This window comes from Nylanderia fulva, unplaced genomic scaffold (genome assembly GCF_048542155.1).
Source record: "Nylanderia fulva isolate GAGA-0341 unplaced genomic scaffold, ASM4854215v1 Scaffold90, whole genome shotgun sequence".
Taxonomy (NCBI): Eukaryota; Metazoa; Arthropoda; class Insecta; order Hymenoptera; family Formicidae; genus Nylanderia; species Nylanderia fulva.
In genome coordinates, this window is record NW_028191027.1 from 67,826 (window position 1) to 83,008 (window position 15,183).

At 29.3% G+C, this 15,183-nt stretch overlaps 1 protein-coding gene and 1 long non-coding RNA gene across 5 annotated transcripts in view; both read right to left on the reverse strand.

The window, feature by feature from the left end:
* Nucleotides 1-14,147, reverse strand: part of LOC114945872 (uncharacterized) — a 23,688-nt gene extending 9,541 nt beyond the window's left edge. The window contains exons 1-6 of one of the 4 annotated variants that reach the window (XM_029322215.2): nt 13,702-14,147; nt 13,265-13,531; nt 12,979-13,144; nt 12,613-12,879; nt 9,687-9,792; nt 6,741-7,077 (exon numbers count right to left, since the gene is read on the reverse strand). In XM_029322215.2, the coding sequence (XP_029178048.2) occupies nt 9,744-9,792; nt 12,613-12,879; nt 12,979-13,144; nt 13,265-13,508 (726 nt within the window). In that variant the 5' untranslated portion in view covers nt 13,509-13,531; nt 13,702-14,147 and the 3' untranslated portion in view covers nt 6,741-7,077; nt 9,687-9,743. Of the gene's footprint in view, nt 1-6,740; nt 7,078-9,686; nt 9,793-10,109; nt 12,527-12,612; nt 12,880-12,978; nt 13,145-13,264; nt 13,532-13,701 lie in introns of those variants that run through there. The other 3 variants (XM_085489892.1, XM_029322214.2, XM_029322212.2) reach the window with 3 other exon arrangements.
* Nucleotides 2,245-4,391, reverse strand: LOC146719654 (uncharacterized). The gene is made up of 2 exons (XR_014926444.1): nt 3,636-4,391; nt 2,245-3,376 (listed from the first exon to the last, which is right to left on the reverse strand). It is a non-coding gene; the product is annotated as an uncharacterized LOC146719654 (long non-coding RNA).
* Nucleotides 14,148-15,183: the final 1,036 nt, after the last annotated feature.

Below are 15,183 nucleotides of genomic sequence, written 5' to 3' on the forward strand. Positions count from 1 at the left end.
ATATGTAGTAAAAATATTTTCAATATATTAAAAAATTTTTAAATCGCCGAAATATATTTTATCATTTTTCTATATTCCAATATATATATATATATATATATATATATATATATATATTGTATTATAAAAAAATTGATATTGATATATTTGAACTCTAATTTACTGGATGATATACTGAACATCCTTGCATTGATCGATTATATATTACTCAACGGTACGTTCTTTCACGTTACAAGTTATTGGAGCAAATTATACAATAGCATCAATAATCAAAAAGAAATCAAGAATAATCAACATATCCCTTATATAATATATATATATATATATATATATATATATATATATATATACGCACATATGTGCATAAGGATATATAAAATTTATAAAAAGTAGGTACTTATTAGCCTTGCTACGCTACTGCCTTCTGCTACGGAAGGCCAGAAAGCATTTTCAGGCGGCATCTCGCGTATACCGGCACGGTAGAGGAACAAGAACACGTGATTATCGGTCCTTGTCTCTCTACGGTGCGTCCGCGTGAGCAATGCAATGGTGTATGTACGTGTACAGACATGCACCACTACATAAAACCCGAGAATTGGTTTCTCGGCGTTGGCAACATTGAAATCGGAGTTTCGCGTTGTCACCGCGCGAGGTCTCCAACATCAATTCGGAGTTTGGCCGACCGACCTGTCGACCCTTAAGGGTCGGCAGTACACCCAGGCAAACTCCGAATTGATATTGGAGACCTCGTGCGGTGACAACGCGAAACTCCGGTTTCAGTGTTGCCAACGCCGAGAAACCAATTCTCGGGTTTTATGTAGTGGTGTATGTCTGTACACGTACATACACCAACTGCATCGCTCACGCGGACGCACGTAAGAGAGACAAGGACCGATAATCACGTGTTCTCCTTGTTCATCTACCGTGCCGGTATACGCGAGATGCCGCCTGAAAATGCTTTCTGAAGGTCGATTGTGTAATTTTTTCTAAAGTGAAAATGTGAAAAGTGAAAAATTTCTTCCAATCACACATCGATTTCATTTTAAAATCAATGCGTGATTGGTGGAAATTTTTCACTTTTCACGTTTTCACTTTAGAAAAAGTTACACAATCGACCCCCTGGCCTTCCGTAGCAGAAAGCAGTAACGTAGCAAGACTAATAAACACCCACTTTTTGGAAATTGTATATATGGTTATGCACATATGTGCATAACGTATATATATAACATATATATATATATATATATATATATATATATATTATATAAGGGATATGTTGATTATATTCTTGATTTCTTTTTGATTATTGATACTATTGTATAATTTGCTCCAAATACTTATAACGTGAAAGAACGTTGAGTAATGTATAATCAATGCAAGGATGTTCAGTATATCATCCACCCAGCTAGCAAAATGATACAAACTTTGCACAAAGATTGCGGCAAACTCGAGCAGGCCTTTGTAGCAAAATTGCAACAAGGTGTGTCCGCATTAAGCTGAGCTTTTGCTGGCAAGGTTTGTCACAACAGCGTGACGCAAAATTCACGTAAATAACAGAGCAAGCTTTGCCGTGCGCGTCATGATAGCAAATTTGTGGCAAGAATAGGGCAAGATTTGATCTGGCACTATAAGACGCAAAATTCACGCAAATAACAAAGCAAACCTTGCCGTGCACGATGTGATAGCAAATTTGTGGCAAGAACAGGGCAAAGTTTGCTCTGACACAATGAGACGCAAAATTCACGCAAATAACAAAGCAAACCTTGCTGTGCATGACTTTAATAGCAAATTATAGCAAGAACAAAGCAAAGGTTGTCGTAACAGTGCGGATTGTAATTAATATAATAATTTAATGAATTAATGAGCTCATTAAAAAGATTTTAATTAATAGTATATTAAATTTTATATAAATAGATAAAAATAATTAAATTTTCTTTATATTTTATTATTATTATTAATATTAATAAAAAATATATAGAATTTTAATTATTTTTATATTTATTTATTTATATAAAATTTAATTAATGCTATTAAAGTCCTTTTAATGAGCTCATTATTTTATTATTAATTACAATCCGCACTGTTAAAACCTTTGCTCTGTTCTTGCTACAAATTTGCTTATATATTTGATTATATCAAATTTAATTAATACTATATATTAATCTCTCTAAATAGAGGGATAATACTTAAGCAATTTTTTTAAAGTTTCTATTATCAAAAATGTTTTATATTTATTTCCATATATTTATCTTCAAATTTTTATTTTTAAAAAATCGGATATCTATAATTTATAATCATATATATAAAGACATAAGCGTTTTATATGTATATATAGACCGCTATTTAATTAGTATATATATCACTGCTCAATCCTGAAAAACTCGATCAATCGGCGTCACGAAAGGAACTGACCGAAGCTACCTTTTCTTTCGCTATTATAATGATATTACATATATCGTACGACGAGTTTGTCGAACGTAGCAATTGGTTAACGAATAGAGAATTTCTAAAGTTTCTATCTAATATTCAATTGTTACGTCCGACCACCATCATTTTGTAGTATGAATGTAATATCGGCCTTAGACAATTGTGCTTTGCTTCACGCGTATTTAGACGGCGGGAAGATTGACACCATCTATTGCAGAATTATATAATGACCTTAAAGGTGCGTACAGACTTACAACAGAACATCGTAACGTAACACCGTCGCGTAACACCGACGAAATGCATGGACAATACCCCGTAACGCTTAAATGTTTGGTGCGAGGTACTGTCCATACATTGCGTCGATGTCACGCAACGGCGTTACGTTACGATGTTCTGTTGCAAGTCTGTACGCACCTTAATATAATCAACATAGTTAATTTAAAATCTTGAGCCTTAGAATTATTCGTAACATGTTTAGATTTTTAATCTCTTTTCAAATATAATAATTATAGACAAATATAAATATATTATCTATATAAATATAAATATACTGTCTGTAGATATATATTTGTCTATAATTATTATATTTCAAAAGAGATTAAAAATTTAAACATGACAAATGACTGTATTATAGTATCAAGATTTTAAATTAACTATATATGTTAATTATATTAAAGCCATTATAATTCTGCAATAAATAGTATCAATTTTCCCGCCGCCTAAATACGCGTGAAGTAACGCATTATTGTCTAATAGCGAAAAAAAAGATGTTCTGTCAGTTCATCTGCGACATCTGATTGATTGAGTTTTTCAGGCCTTAACGGTGATATATCTAATTATTGAATAACGGAAACGATTTTTATTTCTTGACGATGTTATTGGACGCTGAGCCAAGTTGAACACCATTAATTTCGTCTTGGGAGTTCTCAACTAATAATAACAGCAACACCTGAAATATACAATATATACAATAGTACGAATATATCTAATACTATATTGTCCGTAAAAGAAACTTTATTGTCTGTCCGAAAAGAATCAGCAACGTTAAAGGAAGCAGCATTATCCAACTGTTTGTGCGTAACAGGATCTTGTGAAACATTTGAATGTAAAGTATTTTTAATTTCCAAAGTAATTCGCCTTCGTTGTCTCGCAGACAACCGGTGGAAAAATTTACGCGAAACAGAATATTTAATTGATTTCATACTTGCCTGAAAAATCTTCTAATCCTCTGCGATACCTTGCGGCACTTAGAACTTGGAAGCTCGTCTCAAAAATGTGGGAAGCTTCTAGAATTATAACCTCTGTGATAACCTTGCGGCACGTATGGTAGCACTCACGGTGGTTGAATTTAGAAGAACGCGGGAACAGTACTGGAGGTTACAGGACAAAAATTCGCGCAAACGTAGTAGCGCGCATTAAAAGCGCGCAAACGTATGTGACACATGACTACGCCATGCACGGCAAGGTTTGCTCTGTTATTTGCGTAAATTTTGCGTCTCATCATGCCAGAACAAATCTTTGCTCTATTTTTGCCACAAATTTGCTATCACGCCATGCACAGCAAGGTTTGCTCTGTTATTTGCATGAATATTGCGTCTTATCGTATCAGAGTTAACTTTGCTCTATTTTTTTCGTAAATTGTTTGTTATACCGTGCATGGCAAGATTTGCTCTGTTTTTGTCACAAATTTGCTTTATATCGTGTATCACAAGATTTGCTATTATTGACGTAAAGTTTGTATTTCACCATGATACCATCATTTGCTCTCTTCTATAAGTAAAATTTACGAACAAACTTTTCTCTGTTAATTGCAGCATCATATAACGAAAAGTTTTGCCGTTAATTTGTTCGAAATATTTAGACAAGACGAAGCAAGGCAAATGTTTGCCAGAAAATTGTTGTTAAAATTAAAGCAAACTTTGCCGAAAAGCTTTAACGAAACGTGATTTTATCACTCTTGGCTAGCTGGGCAGTATATAAATTAGAGTTCAAATATATCAATATCAATTTTTTTATAATATATATATATATATATATATATATTAGAATATAGAAAAATGATAAAAAAATATATTTCGGCGATTTAAAAATTTTTTAATATATTGAAAATATTTTTACTACATACACTATATATAAGTGTAAAATAATTCAGAAAATAAATTTAATAAAAATCTACATACCAGCTGTGTGCATGTGTGCAATTGATTTATTACTTGAAATTTATTTACGGAATTATTTTGCATTTATATATTTATAGTATGTGTAGTTGTAAAATGATTAAAATATTTTCAATATCAAATTTTTAAGTTTATCGCCTATATAAAAAATATATTTCTATGATTTTCTATATTCCAATATATTATAAAAAAATTGATATTGATATATTTGAACTCAAGTTTTTTACGTGATTAAATATTCTTGCATTGAGCCATCATACGTTACTCGTAAGTTCTTTCACGTCATAAGTACTTATGTAGCAGAGAGGAAGAAATGAGAGTTATACAATGTAACATCAATAATCTTATATATTATATATATATAATATTTCATTTATTTATAAAAAACATTTTATAAATAAGTAAAATATTATACAGACAATGTACAAGATGTTCAGTTTGTGCCATAACAAGCTTCAATCAATAATTATTACTCCAAATGAGTATAATTCACAATAATTTTTATATAATATAATAAATATTTGAATATATAAAAATATTTTTAAAAATTTGTTTTAAAAATTAATTGAAAAAGAATATTTAAAATATTTTTTTATATTTAAAATATTCTTTTCCTCAATTAATCTTAAAAAAAATATTTTTAAATATTTAAAAATATTTAAAAATACTATATATTATATAAAAATAATTGTTGATTATTATATTGGATTATTAATTGAATGAAGCTAGAGCTTTTAATATGGCTTTTAATACTGCTTGACAAGGAGAGAGCATCATTCCATCTTTGTCTCTCTTACATCGCATATGTAGTAGCGTCCATGTAGGTACAAACACTAAAAAATATTAAATTTAATTTTTTTATTGTTTTGAATAATTTTATCATTAATATACTTATTTTCAGAACTATTTCAATTTTTATTTCATACTTATGTTTATATAAATTATAAATTAAAAACATATCAAAAATGTAATACATATTAATAAAATGCAAATACATATAGAAAATTAATTATAAAATGTCATCTTAAAATAGTTTTTATTTTTGTTCTTTATTTACATATGCATACATATACAAAAAAATAAAAATAATATGATAGCCTTTTTGCTAACATTATCTCTCAATATTTGCATCCGTGTGCTCACGTATTAGTGTTTGTACCTACATGGACGCTACTACATATGCGATGTAAGAGAGACAAAGATGGAATGATGCTCTCTCCTTGTCAAGCAGTCAGCATGTTACCACAGAAATTTCCCCTGCTCCTTATGAATCTAGTGAGAATCTTATCGTCCAGATATTTCATAAAATAAGTGACATAACTTCGTGAATTTTTTTTTAATATATTCTTTATATAATAAAGCAGTCCTCTAAAAGGCCGGATTTTACATTTTCGCTCTTAAAAATTTATAATAAATAAAATACGGACTCGCGGCTAACCCAACCTTACCCGTTCCTAGCTGTGCATTCCCCCAAGTTTATTAAAAATTTTTATTTTTATCTTTTTTTCATAAAATAGCTCTTTAGAGGACTACAAATGAGCTTACTGATTAAGAATATCCTAAATTTAATAAGATTCATTCAATATTTTCGCTAATATCTGGAAAATAAGAATCCGTAATTCCCGGCCGGCCGATAGGCGTCTCCACCATGTCGCCTGCCGACCCTTAAAGAATTAATTGTCTTATAGAATATAAATGAAATAAATTTATGTTAATACATAAAAATAATTCGGTGAATTAAAATTATGTCGAGACGAAATAAAAATTCGAAATTATTATTATGTCGCGATATAATTTCAACTTATCAAATTTTTATTATGTGGCGACATAATAATAATTAGATGAATTAAAATTATATCGCGACATACAGATATTTCGGTGAATTAAAATTATGTCGAGACATAAAAATAATTCGATAAATTAAAATTATTTCGAAACAATAACAATTTTGGATTATTATTATGTGGCGATATAATTCTAACTTAAAGAATTTTCATTATGCGGCAACATAATAATAATTTGATTAATTATAATTATATCGCGATATACAGATATTTCGGCGAATTAAAATTATGCTGCAATTATTTTTCTTATTTAATAAAAGATAGTGTGCGATGTAATGAAGGTTTGACAAAGTAAAAGGAATAAATTTATTTATTCAATGGAGGATTTTTTTACATTAAATGGAATTGGCCACCATTCGCTTCCAAACGTTTTGTTGCCCTGTACGCAACGCTTTCTGTGGCATTCTTTATATGTCGCCGCTGTACGGTAGCAAACGTTCTTTGTATTCGTTCTTCTAATTTGTCCTGCGTTTCTATGCGGTTAAAATAAATTTTCTCTTTCTGCGCACCCCACAAGAAAAAATCACAAGGATTCAAATCTGATGATCTTGGTGGCCATTGCCAAAAAGGTGCTCCACGACCCATCCAATTATTTCCATACGTATTATTTAAGTATTCTCGGACAGGTGCTGTTATAGTTAAAACAATAAAATTAATAATTAATTAAAATTAAATAATTAATTAAAACAATTTTAGAACCAGTAATTAATGATATTTATAAAAAGTTTCAATTAGAAAATTGAATTAATACAAAAATCATTTATGCGAAATAAAAATCGATTGAAAAGTATATTTGAATAAATAAAAGATTGTTGTTATTGCATTGATGTACGCTATTTTATGCACTTTTTGCATGCAATTTTTAGTCAAACATAATTTTAACCTACGAAAAACAATATTTATCCGTATAAAATAAAACTTCTTTAAAACAAAAAATTGCGAAAATACAAACATTGAAATAATAGCAAAGCGTCATGTGTTTATTGAAAATCAGAAGTTTAGGAACTTTCAGAAGCTAGTATTTTATGATATAAAAAACATATTGCAAATAGCATTAATACTAATAGCTGTAAATTCTTTGTAAGTTGTACTAAAAAAATTTAAACTTTGCATTAATTTGTTATTTAATTGAGACCTGAAAATTTTTATTAAAACAAATTATGTTTTCAAATATGTTTAATAATTTATAATAATTGTAATCTGCATTGTGCGCTGGACATCCATCATGCATAAAAATAATGTTACGTCGAAATAACGGCATATCGTCGATAGCAGCGGGAGGAAAAAGTAAATTTGGCAACTCATCACGCAAAAATTCCAGATAATTAACCCATTTAATCTTTCCGGCAAGAATACTGGTCCAATCTAAGGATAATTATTTGAAATTCATCATAAATAAATACACACTATGGCTTTATAGAAATTTTTGGTATTGACAAAAGTAGAAGTGAAAAAACGGAATGTTTACAAATGCTAAAATAGATATTTAAATAAAAAGCTAAAATTTAAATAAAAAATAAATACGTAAATCTCCAGTCACAAGAGAAAGACTACAAAATGGCAAAATGTAAAAATATGTATTATTATAAATTTCAAGAAGGCCTAAATTTCAAAACTAAATCATGAATAAGTTTCCTACAATTTTTTTCACAAATCTGACAGTTTATCGTATTTAAATAACTTACATTTTTTTAGTCGTTTATTTCCCTGGTAATGTATCAGTATTGGTTTGGCAACAAAAATTATTTATAAAACAAAAGAAAAAACTGTATTTGTCATATTGTGCAAGAAACATCGTGAATCATGGCATATTTTATGGAAAATTATTTTAATATGATCCGTTTGTATTTTGCAAACAAAGAAAATGCAGCTCTCGCAGCTAGGGAATATCAGCGGATATATCCAAATGTGCGACATCCAGACGCGAATGTTATCCGTGGTGCGGTGAGACGTTTTCGGGAAACTGGCAATGTTATACCTGTTCAAGTTGAAGGACGTCCTCGTAATGTGAGAAATCCGGAAGTGGAAGAAGACGTGATGGCGCGGGTCGAAGCCGATCCTCGAACAAGTACTCGAGCAATCGGGAGAGAAATGGGGATTTTGCACGTCCTTGTGCATAAAATTTTAAAAGAAAATAAAATTTACCCATACCATTTTATTCGAGTGCAGCAATTGCTTCCACGTGACCATCCACCACGTCAAAGGTTTGCCCGGAATTATTTAGAGGCAATAAGAGAGAATTCATTATTTCATCGTCGTATACTATGGACTGACGAATGCACTTTTACGCAAGATGGAACATTCAACTCTCATAATTATTATTATTATGGCGTTGAAAATCCTTTTTTGACGTAGAATAATAAATTTCAATATCGATTTATCAAACTTTTATTATGTTTCGATGTAATTTTAATTCACCGAAATATCTGTGTGTCTTGATATAATTTTAAATCATCGAATTATATATATATATATATATATATATATATATATATATATATATTATTATTATGACGTCACAAAATAAAAATTCGATAAGTAAAAATTATATCGCCACATAATAATAATCCAGAATTCTTATTATGTCTGGACATAATTTTAATTCACCGAATTATTTTTATGTCGCGGTATAATTTTAATTTCTGGAATTATTATGTGTTGCCACGTAATAAAATTTTGATGAATTAAAATTATGTCGATATATAATAAGAATAGAGAATTACTTTTATACCCAGACATAATTTTAGTTTATCGAACTTTTATTATGTTTCGATGTAATTTTATTTTACCGAAATATCTTTATGTCGCGATATAACTTTAATTCATCGAATTATTATTATGACGCCGCATAATGAAAATTCTTTAAGTTAGAATTATATTGCCACATAATAATAATCCAAAATTTTTATTATGTTTCGAAATAATTTTAATTCATTGAATTATTTTTGTCTCAACATAATTTTAATTCACCAAAATATTTGTAGGTCACGATATAATTTTAATTCATCGAATTATTATTATGTCGCCACATAATAAAAATTCGATAAGTTGAAATTATATCGCGACATAATAATAATTTCGAATTTTTATTTTGTCTCGACATAATTTTAATTTACCGAATTATTTTTATGTATTAACATAAATTTATTTCATTTATATTTTATAAGACAATTAATTATTTAATCTTTTTATATTAAATGAAATATTTTTTATGCTATGAAAAAGTAAAACTACGTACCATACGTGAGCGCGGTTGCCACCGCGCCGCAGCTAACTTCGCGCGCCCGCCCCTGACTTATTCTTGTAACTCCGCGCTGATTGACTGATTACAATAATTAATTGCGCTGAAATTATTCATCAGATCAAAAAATAGTATTAGACATTTATTCTTAGATTTTCATTCCCTATCGAATGGTACTAAGCGTATGCGACACTTTTTTAACACCCTGTATACCCAGATAGCCACAGTAATTATTATGACATCATTAATCCCAATGAATCAAAATGATGCATTTTAACATCAAAATGATGTCATAATAATTACTGTGGCTATCTGGGTAATTACCAAAACTTGGTAGTCAAATAATGAATTAACTGTTTTATTAGTATTTCATATATGCCATGATGCTTAAAAATCTGCATGAAAAAAAATTACAATAGATGATATTATCTTCTTTTATTTTAATAATATACTTAATTACATTATATATAAAACAATGTCACTAATATGCTACAGAATATATTGCAAGAAACTAGTGGAACGCTAGGTTACACTATCAGGTACAATTAACATACATTTGAAAATAAAATATATTTTAGCGATATTAAAAAACTATGCAATCATAAAGGAAATTATAATTTTTTTTACTAGTTGTTTTGTATAGTACAATGTGACAAAATAAAATAAAATTCTTTATTAATTTTTGTTATTTATAAAAATAAATTAATATCTATTAATTTATTAAAATAATTAAAATTTATGAAAAGAAATGACTTTTATAGAAACTATATTTTTAATAAAAAACCACTCCTCAACGTTTAAAGTCGACCAGACTGGCAATAATTTATTATGAGTAATTATTTGAAATACAACGTTTCGGCTGTCATTGCAGCCCTTTTCAAGTACATCTATAAAAAGTTCCATTAAAATAATTATAATTTAATACACTTATTCACAACAATTAATTATACATTTAAAAACAAAATATTGTTTGCGTCAATTGGATTTCGAATCCTATTGTTATTTTAGGTACGTCGATGATATTTTTTCAATTATTCCGAAGGGAAAAATTGAGGATATGCTTAGTGTGTTCAATGGCTTCCACACTCGACTTAAGTTTACGTTCGAACTAGAGAAAAATTGTTCTCTGAGTTTTTTAGATACGAACGTTATACGTATTGGTGGTAGATTGACGACCAATTGGTTCCGCAAGCCTACGTATTCAGGCCGCTATATTAATTTTCTGTCAAATCATCCTATGAGATATAAAATCAGCGTGATTACAAGCCTAGTTGATAGGGCTATTTTACTCGCTGACTCTATGTTTCATGAAGAAAATATTAATTTAATCAAAAAAATTCTTATTAATAATTGTTACCCGTTAACAATTATAAACAAAAACATTAATAAAAGACTTCGAGCGATTAAATTTGGCGGTAATCTTAATTCGCCCAATCGAAATAAATTTGATACGCGAAAGTGCATTGTGTTACCTTACATTAAAGATCTGAGCGAGAATATTACGCGTTGCATAAATAAAAATGGAATTGATGCTTTATATACTGTCCCAAAAAAATTGGACACATTGATAAAAAGAGGTAAAGATGGGATCGAAAACTTAAAAAGAACTGATGTTGTTTATAAAATTGAATGTGCGAATTGCGATTCGGCGTATATTGGACAGACAAAGAGACATTTAGAAACGCGCATTAAAGAACATAGAAATAACATAAAAAAAGACACGACATTGCATTCTGTCGTTAGTTTGCATCGGACTTGCAACGATCATAAGTTCCGTTGGGATTCTCCGGTGATTCTACATGAAGAAAAACAAACAAGAAAAAGAGAAATTGCAGAAATGTTTTACATAAAAAAACAAGGAAAAAGTATTAATTTACAGAAAGATACGGAGAATTTTAGTGGGATTTATGATCGGGTTCTTGACGTTATTTAAGTCGTTTTTATTTTTACTTTTATTTTTATTTTTATATCCACTTATTTATTTATTTTTATTTATTTGACTTTATTATGACGATTTAAATTGCGAAAGACACATTTAGTTTCGCCTCTATTTTCTTAACGCTTAGTGACTAAGATTCTTGCGAACAGTTAACATCTATTTATTTTGTGCTTACTTCTGTCAGTCTTGCATTGTTCATCAAAACAAACGTTAACATTGTCGATTGTTTGCATAGAAGTTGATTTACTGTTTTAAATTTGGTATGTAACACATTTTTGTTTTTAAATGTATAATTAATTGTTGTGAATAAGTGTATTAAATTATAATTATTTTGATGGAACTTTTTATAGATGTACTTGAAAAGGGCTGCAATGACAGCCGAAACGTTGTATTTCAAATAATTACTCATAATAAATTATTGCCAGTCTGGTCGACTTTAAACGTTGAGGAGTGGTTTTTTATTAATTATTACTGGCAACCTTAAGGATTATTATTTATATATTTTTAATAAATACCAACAATTAGTAATTTTTTAAATACATATTTTATTTAGTATTAACTAAAAACTGAAAGTATTTTTATAAGAAAGTTAAAAATTAGATCTTATATTTATATATCATATATTTTGGATAGTGGAGTTACAAGAGCTTCAAATAACATTTTTTTCCTTATTGATTTTTCGGGTTCTGGAGTATTTTGTAAATGTACGCGAATATAATCAATAAATGAATTATCAATCATATCTTGAGATGCACTATTTCTTTTTTGAGCATCTTTAATATCTTGCAGTTCATATTCCAATTTGTCAGTAGAATTATTGTTCTTACGAGTTACTGTTTCTGATGTAATTTCCACAGATTTATGTGTATTCTTTTTTTTTCTAATGTTAGAAAAAGTTCTAAAGAGAATAACAAAACATCAACTTTTGAAAAATGAACATTACACAAAATTATTAATTATTAGTAACTAATTTTGTCTACTAACCTTCTTCTTTTAATAAAATTGTTAGGAAATAAATGATCAACTGTATCCTGAGATTCACTATTTCTTTTCTGAGAGTTTTTAATATCTTCAATGTAAAAGGTTTCCGGATGGATGCCGCGTGGTTTAACAGCGTAATGCCTATTTTTAATATCTTGTTGTTCATATTGTGATCCGTCAGTAGAATTATTGTTCTCACAAGTTACTGTTTCTGATGTATTTTTCATAGATACAAATGTATTCTTTTTTTTTTTAATGTTGGAAAAATTTCTAAAGGGTATAACAAAACATTTTTTAAGAATTTTTAACTTTTAAAAATAAACATTACACAAAATTATTAATTATTAGTAACTAATTTTGTCTACTAACCTTCTTCTTTTAATAAAATTGTCAAGAAAGGACAGTTGAGTAAATGGAAAAGTTCTGCGCTTTGAACTATTTCCACTTTTGTAGTCATCTTTTCTTTTTTCTCGGCTATATTGAACTCGTAACGATGTACATCTGGTTTGACAGTATTGAGGTGTGTAATGTTGTCCTAAAAAATTAACAATTGTAATACCAATTTATATAATTATTCATAACATCCAAAAATTTAGACATATAAAAGTATTATAGTAATATGACTATATTACTGTCATAGTAAAAATGTAATTACCTTGGTTTTTTTGTTGCATAATATTGGAAATTTCAACCCAAGCATTTCCTCTTATGATTTTATTCTTAAAATCGCGATTACTTTTATCATATAAATATTTTCTCTCTCTATATAACTCTATAAGAAAGTCATCACCCTCTTTTTCTTCAATTTCTTCAATGGCAATAATATTTGCTGATGAAGATTCTACATTTTTATATTCTTTATATTCAAAATTTATAGAATAAATCTGATTATCATCCATTTTCTAATTAACTTCTAATATCACTGAAAGTATGCAAAAAAATTCTTTTATTAAATAACTATTTTCATCCTTTTCTAGTATTGATATAAATATATATAACTTTATTAATTATATAACTATTGATTATAAATAAATTAACATTTCTCTTTATGCATTGTTATAATATTAATATAATATTAACAAAAATAATTACCAAATATTTGAACTGATTATACATAAAGTCAGAGAGAAGACTGAGAGAGATCATACCGGCGATTTTCATGGCACACTTTTAATAGGCTGTACATCCACTTTTAGGAATTGGAACTACATAAGGTGTGTTCCGTTTCACGCATATACGCGGATTTAGGGCCTGGGCGTCGATTGTGTAACTTTTTCTAAAGTGAAAATGTGAAAAGTGAAAAATTTCTTCCAATCACACATCGATTTTCTTTTAAAATCAATGCGTGATTGGCGAAAATTTTTCATTTTTCACGTTTCCACTTTGAGAAAAAATTACACAATTAACCTCCTGAGCACAAAAATTGTCATAATCGTTTCCGACAGAATCGTAAAGCCGGGTCTACATTGGTCGTAGAATCGTAGATCGTAAGAAAATTGATCCTATCATAGCTGAATATGAGGAGAATAATCGACTGTGATTGGATCAATTTTCTTACGACCTATGATTCTACGACCAATGTAGACTTAGCTTAAGGTCTGGGTCTACAATAAGTCGTATGTCGCAGTCAGATGAAGGCGTAGAGGTAGAAGGCCCTTTAACCTACGTTTACATCTGCAATTTACGACTGTGACTTACGTCACTGTTAGGGCTATTTTACAATAGGTTGCAAATATCCTCGTTGCTAGTTGACAATTGCCGATGGACTAATCAGAGCAAAGCAACTTGTCAGCTGATTGGTTAATCCGCAACTATTAACTAACAACGAGGATATTTGCAACCTATTGTAGAATGGCCCTTTCGTCACTGTTACGTACGTCGTATTGCACTCATAAGCGGGGAGCACACACTTTTGCATAAGCGCATAAGCGTAAGCATAAGAATCTTGATTGGTCTATAAACGTATGCACAAGAAATTCAACCAATCGAATTTCTTATGCATATGCTTATGCGCTTATGCAAGAGTGTGTGCTCCCCGCTATACCCTTAAGGCCTGGGTATCGATTCTGTAACTTTTTCTAAAGTAAAAACGTGAAAAGTAAAAAATTTCCGCCAATCATGCATTGATTTTAAAATGAAATCGATATGCAATTGGCGGAAATTTTTCACTTTTCACGTATTTACTTTAGAAAAAGTTACAGAATCAATACCCTGGTCTATAATAAGTCGTATGTCGCAGTCGGATGTCGGAACGTAAGCGATCGTCCAATGAGGAAATTTTGTTTTCCAAAAAGAAGGTCCAATGAGAAAATTTCTTTTTGGAAAACAAAATTTCCTCATTGATCCATTTTAGGAATTGGAACTACATAATTACTTTTATCATATAAATATTTTCTCTCTCTATATAACTCTATAAGAAAATCATCACCCTCTTTTTCTTCAATTTCTTCAATGAGGAAATTTTGTTTTCCAAAAAGAAGGTCCAATGAGAAAATTTCTTTTTGGAAAACAAAATTTCCTCATTGGACCATCGCTTACATTCCGACATTCGACTGCGACATACGACTTATTGTA